At 33.6% G+C, this 18277-nt stretch overlaps 1 protein-coding gene across 1 annotated transcript in view; it reads left to right on the forward strand.

Moving 5' to 3' along the window:
* The window catches only part of RYR3 (ryanodine receptor 3), a gene marked incomplete at its 5' end in the record, with an annotated part of 249795 nt that overhangs the window by 85362 nt on the left and 146156 nt on the right, over positions 1-18277 (forward strand). Inside the window, 6 exons of the mRNA XM_082318667.1 lie at positions 5382-5555; positions 9497-9618; positions 12866-13034; positions 14133-14268; positions 15853-15948; positions 16677-16795. Of these exons, the coding sequence (XP_082174793.1) occupies positions 5382-5555; positions 9497-9618; positions 12866-13034; positions 14133-14268; positions 15853-15948; positions 16677-16795 (816 nt within the window). The remainder of the gene's footprint in view (positions 1-5381; positions 5556-9496; positions 9619-12865; positions 13035-14132; positions 14269-15852; positions 15949-16676; positions 16796-18277) is intronic.

Here is an 18277-nt window from a genome sequence, read left to right on the forward strand (position 1 = left end):
TGGACAGAATCTCATTAGAATGTTATTCATTCCAGCTCTATCTGTCATAATTGAATTCAATTGAATTCAGTTCAGATGGGCAAAATTCTGCCCTTGCTATTCTTTGTGCAGTGTATTGATAGGTGAATTGCAAGGAAAATGTAGTCAGTGATTTCTAAACCATGTGTTTTCAAACTGTGCTCTTTAGTGAGCTGCTAATTGCATGTTACTATTGCAATCATTGTTTCCAGCTGAGAAAAACAGTACGAGAGAGAGAGGGAGAGGGAGAGAGAGAGAGAGAGAGTGAAGAATGGTTATGGAAGTAGGTGAAATTAGTAACACTTTTTCCAGAAAGTGAAAGGTTTTTATACCAAAGATGAGGAAAAGTTTTTGTGTGCTTTCATGATATTACTTATAAGTAGTTGCCATAGCTGCTACAATAGAGTTTTTTATTAAGTATGAGAAGTTAAATGTTCCATGTAATTCTGAATGCTGTATGGTCCCTGAAGGGCAGTGAAAAAGAATCTTTAAAGTTAGATATATACTAGATAAAATCTAGCATTAAGGGTCTAGACAGATGCTAGACTTTTGTTAGTATAATAAAGCAAATAATTCTTTTTAGCATGTTTAAAAAAACAATGTTCATTTTATTAGTGTGACTGCATAGGGTATGCTGAAAATTTTTATTTTAACCAATCAAAATAATTGAGAAACTATCAGGAAAATTCCTTAGGTTGATAGATGCTCGCCAAATAGTTTTTGGTTCTTTCTTCAGTGCAAAGGCTATGCAGTGTGGATTGTACATATGATGTTGTGCAGGGGCATTTATTACAGCTGTATTTTTTTCCCATTTTGGCAAATCACGGCACCCTGGTAAGGATGGTGAGTATGCCAGGAATGCTGCAGTTACTGGTTTAACATTGTGTTCAAATTCATATAACATACTGCCTAATTGGACACCAGCTGTCCTGCAATTTCTTAATATTCTAATCTATGCATATGAATGTGTACATTTTAAGTATATAAATTTTATGTTTATGTATGCATACTCATAAAGTAATTTCTGTTGCATTGAATAAACATACCCTATTTTCTTACTCCCTTTGTTGAGGTGTGCCTCAAAGGCACATTAGTGAAATTTGTTACAATCCCCAAAATGACTAAGGTGAAGTACAGTAGTAATTATGCAAAATTCAATAATGACTGTGTAATGCATTCATCCCATCTACTGTGTTTGTACATAATATGGTTGTTAATGTACATTTTTATATGAAATACAAGTTCAGTGTCTCATCATCCTAGGATTTGTGCTGTCCTATATAGAAAAGAATGTTTTTATCTCACAGTAGGTTATAAATTTGCTTTTGCCTGTGCCAAGAATAAAAATAGTTGTTTATTGTCTGGGCAGGTGAGAGCTGCACTGACCCATGGGTAGAGACATTAGTGTTTCCAAAGGTGAGAGGAACAAGCAGTGATAACTCTTCCTGAAGAAAGAAAAGTGAGGTTTTGGAAGCCAATAAACCCCAAAGATTGATCTGGACTGTAAGAAGGAAAGGACTTTTAAAGCCAAGTGCTTATTGCATACAGATTGAGGGGAAAAAGAACTGTAGAACTAATAGTTAGACTAGATACATCCAAGTGTGATTATCTTAATTTCTGCACCTATGTATTTGTAAAACTTTGTTTTCTCTTGTTCATTTTCTCAATGAAGAAATATTTTCACTTGCTGGGACCTTAATATGGCATGAATTAAGGGAAATTTCAAGATAACTGTCTAATACTTTCCTATCCAGCTGTGTACAGATCCTTAAAAATAGGGTGCTGGAATACCTGGCTGTTTACAGCACTGCTGTCCCTTAGAATCATAAAATAATTCTGATTGGAAAGGACCTTGGGAAATCATCTAGTCCAGCCTTCTGCTCCAGGTGGGGTCAACAATGAATTCAGACCAGATTGCTCAGAATATACATTGCTGTGGAGTATCCAAAAGGAAATAAAACATTTCTGCATTGAGGTATTCTTTCCAGTTTGGAAGTTAGCAAAAGGGGTTTTGTGGAAAAAAGAGATTTTCTTTGCCAGTAGACAGAGCTATGCAGAGTATACGAAATCCCCAAGGCTTCCCAGGAGCCTGTAACACATGACTTAAAGTCTTATTTTTCCAACAGTTGTTATAGAGAACCTTTTGTTGAAGAAAGCATCCTAGTATATATACTTCATCCTCAGTATTGTTACATACCACTTCAGCAGTCTTGTGTGTTCCGTGCTTTTCAAAACCTGTTATTGCATTCATAATGTATTTACTTTCACTGGTTTTTTTTTCCTTGTGCTGGGTAACACTGGAAATTGAAACAAATATTTTAAATTATAAAATTCAAATTAGAGTTTTCCTTAATATGTCCTTATATAAATAAGAATAGAAGGGAGCTTTTAAAAAAGTGAAAGAATATGCTAAAGAACATTATGGCGCTGTTTTCAATGAAAACAGCACATGCAATATATGTCTATTTACTGCCAGTTACTGCAAACTAAGCTGACAAGCATTGGAAATTGATGGAAACCCCCCAAATTATGCCTTTTCTTGGGTTTAATTTGGAGCTTACTTTTGACAAAGTTTTAAAATATCAACCTTTATATTTTAAGGCAATGGTTCTGTAATGCCTTGTGACCACAGCGACAGCAGTTTCCCTGCAGCAGATGGAATCCTGTTTTGAAATGGGATGTTCTCATTCCAGCACAGTACTTGGCTCAGTATACTCTGCTGAGCAGAACCCTGATTCTGCTTATAAATTTCTTTGAGAATAAACACGGTGAAGAACAATAGCATATTTTAAAATATTTGTTTATTTAAAAATTGTTGTAGTCCAGAATTAATATTTGAGATTTCATATTTTATTTTCATGATGGTATATACAATTGACAATGAAGAAATTATTGGTGTAGTCTGAGTAAGTAACATTCTGACACATTCAAAAGTCACAGATGACTCATGCAGAAAGATCTGATATCATTTTAATATTACTGCCAGCATGTATCTATCTTAGGGGCTCAACATGGCATTAGGATGTCGTAATAGTTTAGTAGTAATCATAAAGTTTAATTTGTTTTTGGAATAAGATGATGGGTATTACAGAGTCCTTTACCTACAATTGTCTCTAAAAGTTCAAGTATTTATTTTTAAGTTCATATTTTACAATTATCATTTCCCAGTAAGCACTGTATTTCAAATACAGTATTAAGCTTTTTTTTTCCTACTTATTTTATATGGGAGGAAAAAGTAGAAGGCAAAATTAAAATCACCTTTTTTTTTTTTTTTTCTTGTCTACTGGAGTGTAGAAGTGTATACAGCAAGGTATGTAAGTAAGCCCAATAGCAATATAGGTAGGCTCAATGTGTCGATCCTCTGCTCTTATATTTGTAGGCCTTTTATCTTTTTCTTTTCTTAAATTGGGGTAGCCTATGGCAGTACTTTTAATGCAATAACGCATGCAAACCCAAAAGATACAATTTTAATTAGCTCACGTAGGTTAGATTTAGTAAGAGTTCAGCAGTCAGGTTGTCTTACCATTCTTAGGGGTACATAAAGAAGCCCTTAAGTTATCAAGAGTTCTTTCCCTACTGTGTTTTTACAAGAAGACTGTTGAAAAATCATTGTAAAGACAGTTGGGTTTGTTTGTCCTGTTCACACTGCCATTCTTTACCTTCCTTCTATCACGTAGGAATCTATAATTCTATGAATTCTCTTGTTTTCTAAATCTTGTCCTTCTAGTACATTAAATATCTTGTGAAAATTACATCCTTGACAGCTTTGCCCTCAAGTTCCTTTTTTCATTCCTTCTTTCTTTTTTTTTAATTTTTTGTTACTGTTATTTTTCCTTTGCCATCTTCCAGACCCATGATGTGATTTGTTTTCTTCGACTTCATTCATTCATGGCCTGAGGGAATTAAACTGATAATAGGTTGTGAAGAGGGGGTTTTGAAGGAGAAAGTGTTTGGATATTTTGCTGCTAAGATATGTACAAATATCTAGATAAGAGATTTTTGTTGTCTCCTTTTCGCCTGATAATCTTTATCTGACTATACTATTCAGCTGTTAGAAAATACACCCTCTCTTTGCACACTGCTATCAAATGACTTGGCTGAAATCCTAGAGAAACTGGACAGAGCACAAAGAGCAAAACATCACGAAGAGGAATTTATGCTGTATTGCTTAAAGTGAGAACAGCCTTCAGGTCCCCAAAATCATTCTAAAGCTTTATTTCTTAAATACAAAAGGTCTTGGTTTTTTTATGTTTAGTGTCGTCAAAAAGGAACAGTATTGCTCATTTTTTTTCGAACAGTAACTTAGTTAGGATCACTTGTTACCACATAATAATTTCTTTCATTGAAATTTTCTTTGATGCTTGATTCTTGATGCAGACATAATACCTGAGGAAAACGTTTTAATCTTCAGGGTGCTACATAAAGTCAAATAATTAATTGCTGACAGTTAATGAATTTGTCTTATTTTATTGTATTTTTCATTTAATGGCCTCACTGTAAATGTGTATTGAAAGAGTTCGTCTTTATCTGTGCATTGATAGTGCAGTCCACATAAATATGATGTGACATGATTTCCCCATAGTCTTGATACTGTAGTGGTATCCCCAAGGAATGTCTTGTAATTTCATTCTACTTCATCTTGGCATTATAATGCTATCTGTTTCAACTAAAATTATTGTTGAAATGTGACAGCTAAATCCCATATAAATGAAAGTAGATTAGCATAGTTAAAATAGAACTTCACTTTACTCCACAGATGTTGAACATGCAGTAAACTGAGATGAAATAAGAAAACCTGTTACACATATAATAATTTAAACTGTGTATCAATGTCTTAACTTATTTTCCTTACTTACCAACAAATGAACAACTGTCTACGCTTAAGGTTAAGTCCATCAGCATTTGAAATCATAGAAAAATTATATAATCTAATTATGCTATTTACTTAGAGTTTTTTGTTTAATCACACACATGCACATGCATCCATAATTTGCTATTACAGAATTTGCTGCATAATTCTGTTCTTACTCCTGAATTCAATTTTGAAAGGAAAACTTTCATTTTAAAGAAAATTATACTTACTTTTGTGCCGGAGACAAAATCCTCTGGTTGTGAATGAAGAATAATGGGATTTTTCTTGCTCCAGTGAAAATGATGCTTCAGATTTGAAATGATTTGTAATCAGAATCTGACTAATTAATTGGATAGAAACAGAAATTATGTGAAATGAAATTTAGCTGCATCTTAACAACATAAGTAATGTAAACATTGTTCAGTGTTGGAATGTGTTTCAGTGAAGAATTCAATGGTTTATCCTGTTCCAGTACAGGGATTAAATGCCAGCTTTTATTTTATCTTCTTAGGAGCTAAAAGAAAAGCAAGATTCTAGTCTTAAACGTGACATTGATGGAATGGGAGTCCCAGAAATAAAGTACGGTGATTCAATCTGTTTTGTCCAACATGTGGCCAGTGCCTTATGGTTGACTTACAAAGCACAAGACGCTAAATCAGCACGTTTAGGTCCCTTGAAAAGAAAGGTAATGTTTGAGGGTTTTTTTTTTTTTTAATTACTTGTAAAATGAATGTTAGTTGCATAACAGTTTTGGTCTGTCCTGGTTTTTGCCATTCTACCAATGTGGCAATTGTGGATTTAATTGTTTTGTGCAGTTTTATTGAAAATGGTGTGAATGTTTAATTCTAAAAATGAAACCAGTGGTGGATATTAACATAACTATGCAACTGAATAAAAACTTTGCCACTAAGAAATGTATTTAGCTATTTATCTTGCCAGAAGAAATTATTAATTTGGGGTAATTTTTTTTATTTTTGACACTTCCATAAAATACGGAAATTCCTGATTTGGATTGTCAAATCACTTTTTTGAAAATCTGCATTTAACTGTTTAAGGGTGTAAGCTTGTAAGTCATCTTACATTCACTGGTGTTTTAGATTTTTTTAATTCAGTATATTGTATGAAATGGCAATTTAATTTGTTACTTAAGAAATGGCCCTAGAAAGTCCTCATGTTTCTTAAGGGATATTAACGAACAAGTTCCTGCCAAAATGTTAGATGTGATGTGGCATCAAGAAGGTCTTTCTCTCAGCCTTTTGGTAAGAGGTCACAAGTATATTCTTAATTAGGAGCATATGACCTGTTATCTCTTCAAATTATGTTTACATTTCATTCAGAATTAAGGGGCTTAGTACTAACTTTGCATAACTGCATCATTATTAAATGATTCTTTGATTCTGTATTCATAGGTTTTTACAACTTGAACCTATCATTAGCACATGAAAAAGGAAAAAAAAATTCATTATTGAATAGAAGTTGGAATTCTTCTTTAATTACTTGTATGTATGTACATTCACAAGAGGATAGTCGTACACAAGGACTGTAATATAAAAAATGAGGTCCTCAGCACACCCTTGGCACAATCTCATTTATTTATGCAACACACATGGTCATAAATGGGCAGTGAGTGCCCAACCCCTTCAATTCCCAGCATACTGGCTGATCAGAGAAATTCTTTGTGTGCTAGTCATTCAGTATTTTCTTTATAAGAGATTTAATCACACAATGATGGCCTCTTCTTTTCCCCTGTCAGTATTGGCTATGGGATTCTGTTTCTTCAGAGGGTCCAATTTTGCTTCTTGAAAAGGCAACATGTAGATTCTTCCTCTGCATTCAATGAAGAATTTTGCAATAGCTTCCTGTGAAGTTCAGTATTTATTTTCCCCCAGTTTTCTGCTCAGCAGCAAGGGACTAAAAGAACCTCTGTAATTGCCTGTCACTTTTATTTCATTCATGTTCAAAGACTCCAGAATCTTTTGTTGCCCTCTCACCTGGAGAATTCTCTCCTGTTAAGTGCATTCAAACAGAAGAAAACCCAAACTTTCTCACTTCCTGTAACTGATATTCCTGTGGAGGCAAGAAACAGTTTTTCATCCTCTGCAAAATATGGTACTAGACTATAATTTTGTGAGCAAGTTTAGATATATGCATCCCTTTAAATTTCATATAAAATTTATTTTTCTACAGTAAAAATGAAGTCGTAGCTTTGTATGCATCCTCCACCATCATTTTGTCAGGAGATTTTCACTTTCAGTCACTGTAATCATTCTCAAGCTGACCTGCACTTTTTGTAACATGCCCCAGTACCCCTAGGAGGATTGAGAAATACCTTATTTTTGCAAGAGACAAAGGGCGGGGATTTTCACATAACCTAGCTATTATCACTGACAGCTGCTGCAAATCTATAGAGAGGAGAAAACTATGGGATTAATTCTGTTATAAAATACCCAAAATGCCAAGTAAAAATTTCTGTTGTTTGGCTTTAGTATAGTTTCACTTATCTAGTTATCATGCTGTCTTTGCAAGACACAAATATGTAAGAAATTCTGGCATCATTTATGAGGCTTCTGTTGCATGATTTCTGCCAGAATTTTGATCTGTTGTATCTCTCTCTCTCTGTCTCTGAGATCTTGGTAACCAAGGGTTCCAGACTTTGCCAGGTAGTGATTATGTTTACACCAATATTCTATTCGACATTCCTCCACCATCCAGCGTGAATGATGGATGCCTGTCTTTTCAGTTTGAGAGCTTGCTTCTATGCAAGCTATGAACTCTTGCAGAGCTCCAGAATGCTAGAGCTCGGAGAACAGAGAAACATATGCTACATGTTTTGGATTCTTGTTGTGGAGACCATTGCTCAGGGTGTGGGTCAATACCAGTGCCCTGCTGTATCTCAACAAGCAAGGCAGTGCCAAATGCCCTTGTATATGCAGGGAAGTGGTTTATGTGAGGAATTGGAGTAGGCAGTGCTGGATGCGTCTGGCCACGATCTACTTACTGGAGTTCTAAATAGCGCTTTCCTGGCATTGTGGTGTTTCTGGATGATTTGGGTGAGGTTTGGGGATTTTTTTTTTTTTTTTTTTTGTCAGAGAAATAGGGAAGATTAGGTCCTTCTAAAAGACTTCTCTCTTCCCTGATCTACTGCATAATTAGGGAGAAGAGTGCATGTCAGCTACACAATGGTGAAGGTGCAATTACTTTGCAAGGCATGCCAGCTTGCATATCCTATCTGTTAAATGTTTTCATTCCTGTATCATTCCTGTAGCTCCAAAATCTGGAGTTAAATGCAATGGCCTGAGGAAACATTGTCTGATTGTCAAATGTTTTCATACTAGTTTTGTGATGGGAAGAACGGTTCTATAGTTATTGTTCAGTTAAGACACCCCAGAACCCTTCTTTATGGATACAGTTATATTTCAGCTAACAAAGTCACCCACAGTGTGACTCAGTATGAAGAAGTACTTGAACAAAGAGGGAAGATGACCAATATGTAAACTAGGCTTCTTTAAGATAATATTCTCAATATACTCATTCAAAAATGTCTTCCTAGTCTTCTCCATCACATTTCCATGGATTCTAGGGTCCAGATAAACTCATAGGGTGATGTTTGCCTCTTTTAAAAGCACTTCCTCAGCATGTTGGGAGGAACAGAGCACATGTGTACTTTGGATCCTGCCAAGTATAGAAAAACATCACTTTCCAATGCTTTGGTATACCTATATGCCAGTATGTACAAAAACCTATTGGTAAATAACTTTCCCATTTGTGGTAGTAACCACTTGTATAACATTATTAGTTTCTTTGTTAACTATTCAGTGCCTTCAGAATTATTCAGCTAACTGGGAATCTGGGCAGCAAATTTTTACTATCTCAGAGCTAAAAAATACATTTTTTAGTGGATAATTCAATAGCTTACATCTTGGGCAAAGAAGCAGGATAGCTCACATTTAATTCTTACAAAAGTGGTGTAGGATTTTAATGAGTCAAAATGATCAAGACTTGTTTTTGTGACTGAAAATTATGCTGGCATTTTGTGAAACTGGGTATTTATTTAAAGGGAAAAAATAAAAACCCACCAAAGGATCTCTGTTATTGCTTGAAGTTCATATGATGTTCACATCTGGTTCTGATAAGAATCCAACATAATGTGTAGAGAATAGTTAAATGAGTCAGAAGTAACTCATAAATGTTGTTGCTCCTTTAGCCGCATTGTAATTTTTATGATGTTTGTCACACCAGCTTGATTTTCTTGTCAGTAGTCTTTTCATGTGTGAATCCTTTAGTAAATGATGCTTAAGAGAGTGAAGATCCTCTTTCCCTGACAGCCAGAATATAGAAAGAACGACATTTTTTGTTTCATTTGGAAAATATTTCATAAGCGTATATGTTTAATGAATTGTCGAGGAATAAATGTACATTAAAATGTCTTCTGTGACTAACTTTTATGTGAGACTGACAAATTTGTAATTAATTAATAAACAGGTGTTCAGATAAAGTGATTAACAAGTAGTAGCTCAGTATATATGCAATTACTGTTTTCAGTGCAATATTAAAATAAGTTACAAAATATTTAAAAGCACAAAGGTTTTTTAAGTAATCATTGTGATAATTACTGACTTTCAATAGGTTATATTACACCAAGAAGGCCATATGGATGATGGTCTAACCTTACAAAGATGTCAGCACGAGGAATCCCAGGCTGCTCGAATCATTCGCAATACTACAAGCTTATTCAGCCAGTTTATAAGGTAGTTGTTACCATCTTATATACAATCATGTTTTGTTTGTTTGTTTTTTAAAGTATTCTGAAATGATAAGAATTTCTCTAACAGAATTCTTATTTCCTGCTTTCAAGTATTTGTATTTAGAAGCTATTAGCAATATATTTTTACTGACTTAAGTTTGTAATTTTGATAAGTAATGATGTTAAATAGATAAAACAGTTTATTTAAGATTATTTACATGAAATCTAATACCTTGACGCCAGAAGCAAACTGGATCATAATCCAGGTTGAAGAAAACATGCTAGATGATCTTAGTGTAACTCCATTAGGAAGTATTCCATAGTAGCTAGAATTTCACAATATTCATAAAAGGGTACTTATTTTTCTATTTTTCTTTGGTAGACCAAATATTATAGCTAACTCTATTCAAATTTGTCAAACTAATTGAAAGGAATATTGATGCCTAATACTGCTTATGTCAAAAATACAATGGGAAACCATAGCAGCCCCAAGTTCATGCAAATAAACAATAGAAGGAAGTACAAAATAGGTCTCTGCACATCTGGGAGGAGAATACCAATTTATTGTCTTCAGAATTTGGGCTGAAACATTTTACCTATACCTTTTTAATCACCCATCCTGTTGATCCTCCTACTTCTCTTTCACCTCTCTCATCATATCTGGAAGATTTAAAGATAAGAGGAAAGGCAATTCTCTCTGGTGTATGCAGTATAACAGATTATATGCAGTAACAACAATTAGGGCAGAAGGCTAACTATCAGCTGAGAAGGTAAAAGGAACAACTTCTTAACTTCTCTCTGTCAGCTAAATTATTATGTGAGCATTCCTAAATCTCCTGTTTAAACCAATGTGTTTATTTGCCGTGGAATGGGTTTACGGGTATTCAAAGTCAGAAACAGCATCTCAACAGAGAGACAGTGACTGTATCTGATTTTAAGGAATAATTCAAGTTGTGGTTCTAAGACTTTAGAATAGAATAAATAGAATTACCTTCCGAATAGTATTTATCTTCCAAATCTTTGCTGTACTAGAGGGCAATGCAGTTAGTAATTATACCTCAGTAAGAATTATCCAAGATTGGGCTGTTCCAGTAACTGTATACTAGAACTCAAAAACTAATGTGGAAACAGTGATGGCTATTTCCACAGATCAAAACACCAAAGCCCTTCGATACCTGGGCATTGTGAAACATGCAATATAGAGTACCCTAAGCATGGAGTCAATACTACAATGGATATTAGAAAGTCAGGGAATTTGAACAATTTAATATGATACCAGACTTGCTCTGTCATAATCTTGATTTATTAAGAAGGTTATTTGAAGAGCTGTACTTGTTAACTAGTTGCCTAATATCCTAGTGGCAACACAATACCTTTCTTTTAATGGAAAAATACAGTCTTGGCCAATAGCAAAACAAATGTGTTGGACATGAATATCATTTAAAGCAGTTTATCTAAATTTGTATGTTGCTGACTGAAGAGCCTTCGCATCCTCAGGAGATATTGAATCTTAATGAACCATCGACAAAATGAGCATGAAAAGATACTGTATTTATCACATTTCATCCCTAGTTTGGTTTTCTGGAATCAAGCCTGTATTTGAACGATATTATTTATGAAATAGATTTTCTGAATCAAAATTTGACTTGCTTTCACCATATTAATGCACTCGCTTCAGTTTAAATTATTCCAGTCCTCTTGAAGCATATGTTGTGCTTGAAAAGGTTTGTTCTACTGCTTTATATCATCTGGCTTGTCAGTTTGCACAAAACCGTTCAGAATGTTTTCTGTCACTTACCAGTTTAGCTTAATTTTGACAGACCTAAGTTACCAATAAGTTTGAGAATTTGCATGGAAATAGATGTAAACTGATTGTTCTGATGAGGGATTTAGTATTTGGTAGTGAAGGAAAGTATCATGAAAACTGTCTATGTGGTTGTATTTGACTTTTTGAATAATACCTTTAGCTATGTTAGTTTGAAAATATGGGGCAATTTGAAGCATAATTTTATTATGCTATTTCTTTTGTTACTTTTGTTCCCCTTCCCTCATTCTTTAGAGTAAATTTTTCGTGACATTTATCTTGCATTACTAAACTTACACAATAATAGGTCTTTGACGAGAGCAAGACAAAAGATTTTCAATTCGGTGAAAGTTCCATATTTCCTTCACTATAGCTCTTCCATACGATAGGCTTTTGTCTGAAGATCTTTAGGGTAAAATACAATTCTGTGTAAATGCATATTCATTTATAATTGCTGAGATCAATGTCTAAGAATACACAATGAAATCGGTAAGAATGTATGTAGTACTGAAGAAACTATTTTTTCATAGTGCTTGGCAGAAGTTTTAATTATGATAATCAAATGGTCATCCTTGTATTATTGCCTGATAGATGAAAAAATAAAGAAAAATGAGTTTATAATTAAGAATTTGCTTCCACAGTACCCAGCATATGAGACTGCATTTAAAACATCACTTCTTCAGTATCACAAGGGACTGCACTACTCCTTTGTGTTTCTTCTGCTGAGGATATAAAAAACAGAGCTACCTCTGCCAGCAATCAACTCCTCCTAGATTATACTTTTAAAAATAGTGAGTCAGACCCTGAAAAACTGGGTTGTCATCCGAGACAGAGCAAATGCTTGAAGAGGAAAGAGACATTATTTTACTGACAACTGAGATTCCTTGAAATCCTTCATATTTTTAAATCCCACCCTTCTTTATTTCTTATACAGAGTTGATACAGAAGACCTAATTGATGGTTAGGATTACCTGTTATTTTTGTGTTCTTTGTCTAGAAGACTGGGCATGTACAGCCTCAATAACTGCTACTATTTTAGTCCATCTGCATGTTACGCGTGTATCATCAATAGGATTTAAAGTATCTAAAGAAAATCAACTATTGTAAGAAAGAACTTCGGTACATCTTTCATCTCTGTTTCATCTTTTTGCTGATTTACATTGTTTCTTCTGCTCATTTTTTCAGTTTTTTTTTTAATCATTATCTCTCTTTACATCAGTGCAGAAAGGGAAATGTGATTCTACTTCAGGAAGCTCTGAGTGCTGGGCACCCAAACGGTATATGTCTGAATAATTTGCAATTCAGATCAGCTGTTGCTCATATACATATGTCATATGTATAACAAGACTTGATTTAGATACCAACAGAAAATAGGCTGCTGTATAATACTGTAAATTACAGTGGGAAAATGAATAATGCTGCCAGTCTTTCTCATTGTTTTCCATAGTGGAAACAACAGAACACTATCACACACTGCCCTGCCTATTGAGGAGATGGCTCAGACTCTGCAAGACCTGATAACTTACTTCCAGCTTCCCGAAGAAGACCTGGAACATGAAGATAAGCAAAGCAAGCTTCGGTCACTCAAAAACAGACAAAATCTATTCAAAGAAGAGGTACAGAGAGAAGAATTGTTACATTATTTTAATTTTAAGTGTATCATGTTGCAAACATTGAGAAGACCCTAAACATTATCATCTGGATACACACATATGATTTATAATGTAAAGTTCTGTAGCTGGAATATATAATAGACTGTAATACCATATGATAACTTGCTGTTACATATTTTTCACTTCCACACTTGTCACAGGCCACAAGATCTCTCTCACAAAATTTAGTCTTAATACTTCTGAGCATCTTTAAACAGATGCCATTTTAAAAAGAAATTATTGTGACAAGAAATTTCTTTTTCTCTCTATGAAGTTATACATTCTGGATACCCCAAATGAATAATAAAACTTGGATCAATGATAGATGTTATTTCTGATGTCTTTTCTGTCCACCGGGGTGTGAAACAGAAACTTTTTATCTCTAGAAACTGGAAGAATGCTGGTTTTAGAGAAGGATATGTATTACATAATTGTAGAATTGCTCCTCTCTGAAAATGGAATAATTACACTTCTGTATAAATAGGAAATATATTTTACAATGTTTTTAGACATGTTTGGATTGCTTGCAGGTTTTCAATACTATTTTAGTCTCCAATCAAACTGAAGTTAGAAATCTATTCTAGTATTTGAACTTGTTTGTTTTACAGATATTTTATTGGATAATAAAATTTCTGCCTTTTTTAATCAACAAAAATTCCTTTATGTATAAATTTAAAGTGTTTTTTTTCCTATGTAAGGAAGCTTTTATGTAAAAAAGAGCCTGTTTGCAAAAATTATAAAGTTCTTTGTTGTCAGCTTTGTTTATTCCTGACTTGTTATAATACTTAGCTGAGTAGTCAACTTTGTTTATTCCTTGCTTTATTTATTCCTTACTTTTTATAGTACTTAGCTGAGTAAGAAACAGTATAGAATCATTCTCTACAATTCTCATATAGAAAAATATATATTCAAATCTTGTAAGCACAATAGTTTTGTTTTGGTTTTTTTTTTAATCTAAGATGATGCAACTTTTAAATGTGTACAGGAAAAAATCTTTCAAAAGGACAACAACAAATGCTTTTTCATGTACAGTTCCCTTTCCTCTCTGTCATATGCATTTAGGGAATGCTGGCACTAGTTTTGAATTGCATTGATCGCTTAAATGACTACAACAGCGCAGCTCATTTTGCAGGAATTGCAAGAGAAGAACACGGTACAGCATGGAAAGAAATTTTGAATCTACTTTACAAATTGTTAGGTAAGTTCTTCAATAACCTGCTAATGTAAAAAAAGAGGCTATGTATTTTTTTATATTCTACTTGCTGCTTCACCACCAAATATTACTTTCTGTGTTATTCATTGCATCATGCAAATCACAGAATTTCTTTCATATACTTACTGATATTTATTACAGAGAACAGAGTTTATTGTGCAATGATACAGCAGAAAAATAAATCTCAGCTAGGAAAAAGACTGGTGCAGCATGTCAAATGCGTATCTTTTTTTACTGGAAAACAGTCTTTATATATGAAGCTGAAGAGAAGCCTAAAAGTTGTAGTCAGAACTTGTAGGTCTGCTGAATCTATGTTTGTCACTTGAGGCTTAGATTTAAATGTTAATAAAATTAATTACATAAAACAGAAATTAATTTTTTTTTTCAATTTCAATGCCATGCTTTCTAGAGTGAACTGCTTCTGTGTTGTAGTAGAGCCAAAATGATAGAGTAGGAGAAGTATATATATGTGTATTTCTTTAAATCACTAATTTGATAGCTTGGTTGCATAACTCCTCATACAGGAGAATCTTGTCTTCTGATGGAATTTAAATACATTCTAATTTCATTACAAAGAAAGTTAGTCCTGAACCATAGTAAAATATGCAAGTCAAGAGTTAGGACAAGAATAACAAAAAACAGGGGAAGTGCTTTGAAGCATGAGGTTATTCACATAGTGCAGACATGCAGATGCTTCTGGTGAAATCTTCTCATTGGTTTAGAAAGTAACAAGATACCATTGGCTGCATTTTACTACAGTCTTACGAGTTTAAAGAAAAGTAGGATGAAAAAAACCTCTTTAATGCTGTGTAGGCCTTTTCAGATTCTGTCTTGATTTTGTTCTGCAGGTATATCTTGAACACACTTGTTCTGATGTAATAAATATAAAGTTAATGCTTCATAATAAAAATACTTGACAATTGTATACAAAAGGCTTTTTTTGTTTTTCTAAGATCAGTATTAACTTCTGGAAGAAAAAAAATCAGCATTGCTTGAAATACTTGAATGCTGATAAACTTTCAAAGTGCAGTCAAATAACATTGTGTTTTGCGCTGCTGAAGACTAAAAGCTATCCATTCTATAACATATTTTAGTCAGAAAGTAGAGCTAAAGAGCAGTACACCCAAGCTGCACTTGAGCTTAAACTTCTACATGTGATCTTCCTGCTCATTGGTGGGAAGAAATGGAAAAAGAAGTCTCAGCTTTTGATAATGACAGTGCTTGACATTTCCATCAAACAAGGGCGGTGAATAATTTCTATTTAAATTTAACAATAAAATAAAACATAAATAAAACGTATTTTTTGCTGAAATTCTTGCTTATCTCGTAGACCACTGCCAACTTCAAAAACTACATGCTCTTTAGAAGTTATGTCAGTTGCTGATATTCAAATTAATGAAAATCTTAATTCTTTATTACCTTAACATATATATATTTAGGATTTGTCTGTTTATTATTTTGTGAAGTTGTTACAAAAATTGTGTTAAAATATAATATGATTAACATTGGTGATTTTAAAAGGAAATCTCCTGTTGTAAATTTATACCTTGTGGGTTTTTTTTTTTCCAGCTGCTCTCATTCGTGGCAACAGAAACAATTGTACTCAGTTTTCCACTAACCTCGATTGGCTAATAAGTAAATTGGACAGATTAGAATCTTCCTCAGGTGAGATTCACTTTTATCAATGTAAATTAACTATCAATACACCATACACAGCTGTCTTACATTCTAAATATCAGAGCAGTTTTCCTTGAAAACAACATGCATTAGAAAACAAATACACTGCATTTTTTTATAATTGAGCAAAGCATTACATTTAAACAGACATTTTTGTGGCATTTTTTGGTTCCATACATTTGGTATGTGCAATACCACATCCAATCAGTGTTGAATGTGACTTCGGTGAATTAATGGATTGGGTCAGACAATATCAAGGCTACTGTCCCATTGCTATCGAATAACACCAAGGCTGTTTGTGGGCACAAGTACAAATATATATACATATATATATATGTGTGTGTGTATGAGAGAGAAGTTTTTTTATACTATGGGGTGTTCAAGAAAATACTGAAATCCTATACAATGCTCCCTACTAAAATCTTTATCTCTCTCATTGAAAAGAAGGAGCTAAACTTGCATTTTTCTCAAGTGGTTTTAAAATTGTGGCTATTTCCAAAAGAAAACAGAAATTAACAGCTTCATAATGCATTTATGTCTAATGTGGTTCACATCATAGTCATATGAATACTCGTTAAAAAGTGTTTTCGTTCTATTTTTAAGGTTGGAGAAAAGATAGCATCTTTTAAGATACTCTGTTATTTACTGAGCTTTTAGATTGTGTTCTGTTGCACAGATGATTTAATGACAACATTATTTCTGTGGCCTTCATACAGGTATTTTGGAAGTGTTGCACTGCATCTTGATTGAAAGCCCAGAAGCTTTAAATATAATAGCTGAGGAGCACATCAAATCCATTATTTCATTGTTGGATAAACACGGGCGCAATTACAAGGTATGTTTGAAAAAACAAAGGATGTATTGATAATCTTAAAATGATTCATGGAAAAAAAACAGAGAAATGTCTACATGGAAATATGTGATTCTAGTACCTTTAAAGGAATAAAATAACCTTGAAGTACATCTGCAAAATTGCTTTGTTGAGATTAAAAAATGTGCAATATATAAATGCTTTTCAGTTTCAAATACAGCAAATATGTCTGACAATCAAATAGTTAAGAAATATTGATAACCAGTCAGAACTTTGGATTTGCTGAGAAAATGAAGCATTCTGGTGGCTGTAAGCATGTGGACAGAGTAGCTTTCCTTGTGATACAGGGCTCTGCAGAAGCAGAGTTGTACTTGCAGAAAGACAGAACTAAATCCTGCAAAGTCATTCCTAACTTGAGTAATAATAATAGTAGCAGAAAAGAACAAAATAAAATGAGAAATTGGAAAAATAATCCAAATATCTGAAAACACAGGTGTTCGGAAGAAAGAAAAAAACCCTGAGTTATACCAGAAGAAATAATGGTGGAAATTAATTTAGACATCAATGTGCAATTTATTATGACAGAAGAAGGGGAACACAGTTTCTGGCTGCGATCAGGATGACTTCACAACACAGAGGAGGATATAGTTTTATGTGTGATTTACTGCTGTGAGTTTCCTTCCTCAATTAAAATTTTATTTGAAAGACTGATAACCTGGAGGAAGAACAAATAAAGTCTTAGTGAGCTGAAATTACTGATTTACAAGAGAAGGTAATACAGAGAACCTAACCAACTACAGATATGGAAAAGGAGAGAAGTATTTTTAAACATGGTTAAGGAATATGAACTGATATAAGTAGGCATAAGAAAAAAGTTGAAATTACAGCAGTGAGGTTTGCTTACTATTTTTAGCTGTTAGCAAGATTATTGTGCTGTGCCAGTCACCTTCAAAGAGAACCTTTCAGCTGGAGTGTCTTAATGTAGACCTCATAGTTAGAACTTAAAGCAGAAAAGGAAAATGTTGTATACAGGAGAAGAATTAGACTGGGTAACAAATTTGTGCATTTCCATTTGTAATGTCTTTGACTAAACATCAGTAAGTAATGAAGTAATGTGAAGTAATGAATTTATTTGTTACTCTGAAAACAATGTATCTTGTTCTCCTGCCAGATTAGAAATTCTGTTGTGATTTAGGAAATAAGGAACAGTAATATTATTAATGAAAATTGTCTTGGAAATTATTGATTTGAAGGATTTTTTAAATGAAGAGCCTTGTGTCAGAAATATGGTCAGAGAGTGCATAGAGATTAATTAAACAGTTTATATGTAAATTTTGAGTTATTGATAATCATTAATGATATTAAGACACTTTACAGCTGATTACTGATCAGAGTTTCTGTGGTTATTTAAGTTACTACCTCTGTCCTTCTGCTAGAGGTTTCTAATGGAGATGGTAGAAAGGAAACTGCATGGGCTGGGACAAGCGAAGTTCACAATATATTAGC

The sequence above is a fragment of the Platalea leucorodia genome, assembly GCF_965183815.1.
Source record: "Platalea leucorodia genome assembly, chromosome: 7".
NCBI classification, from domain to species: domain Eukaryota; kingdom Metazoa; phylum Chordata; class Aves; order Pelecaniformes; family Threskiornithidae; genus Platalea; species Platalea leucorodia.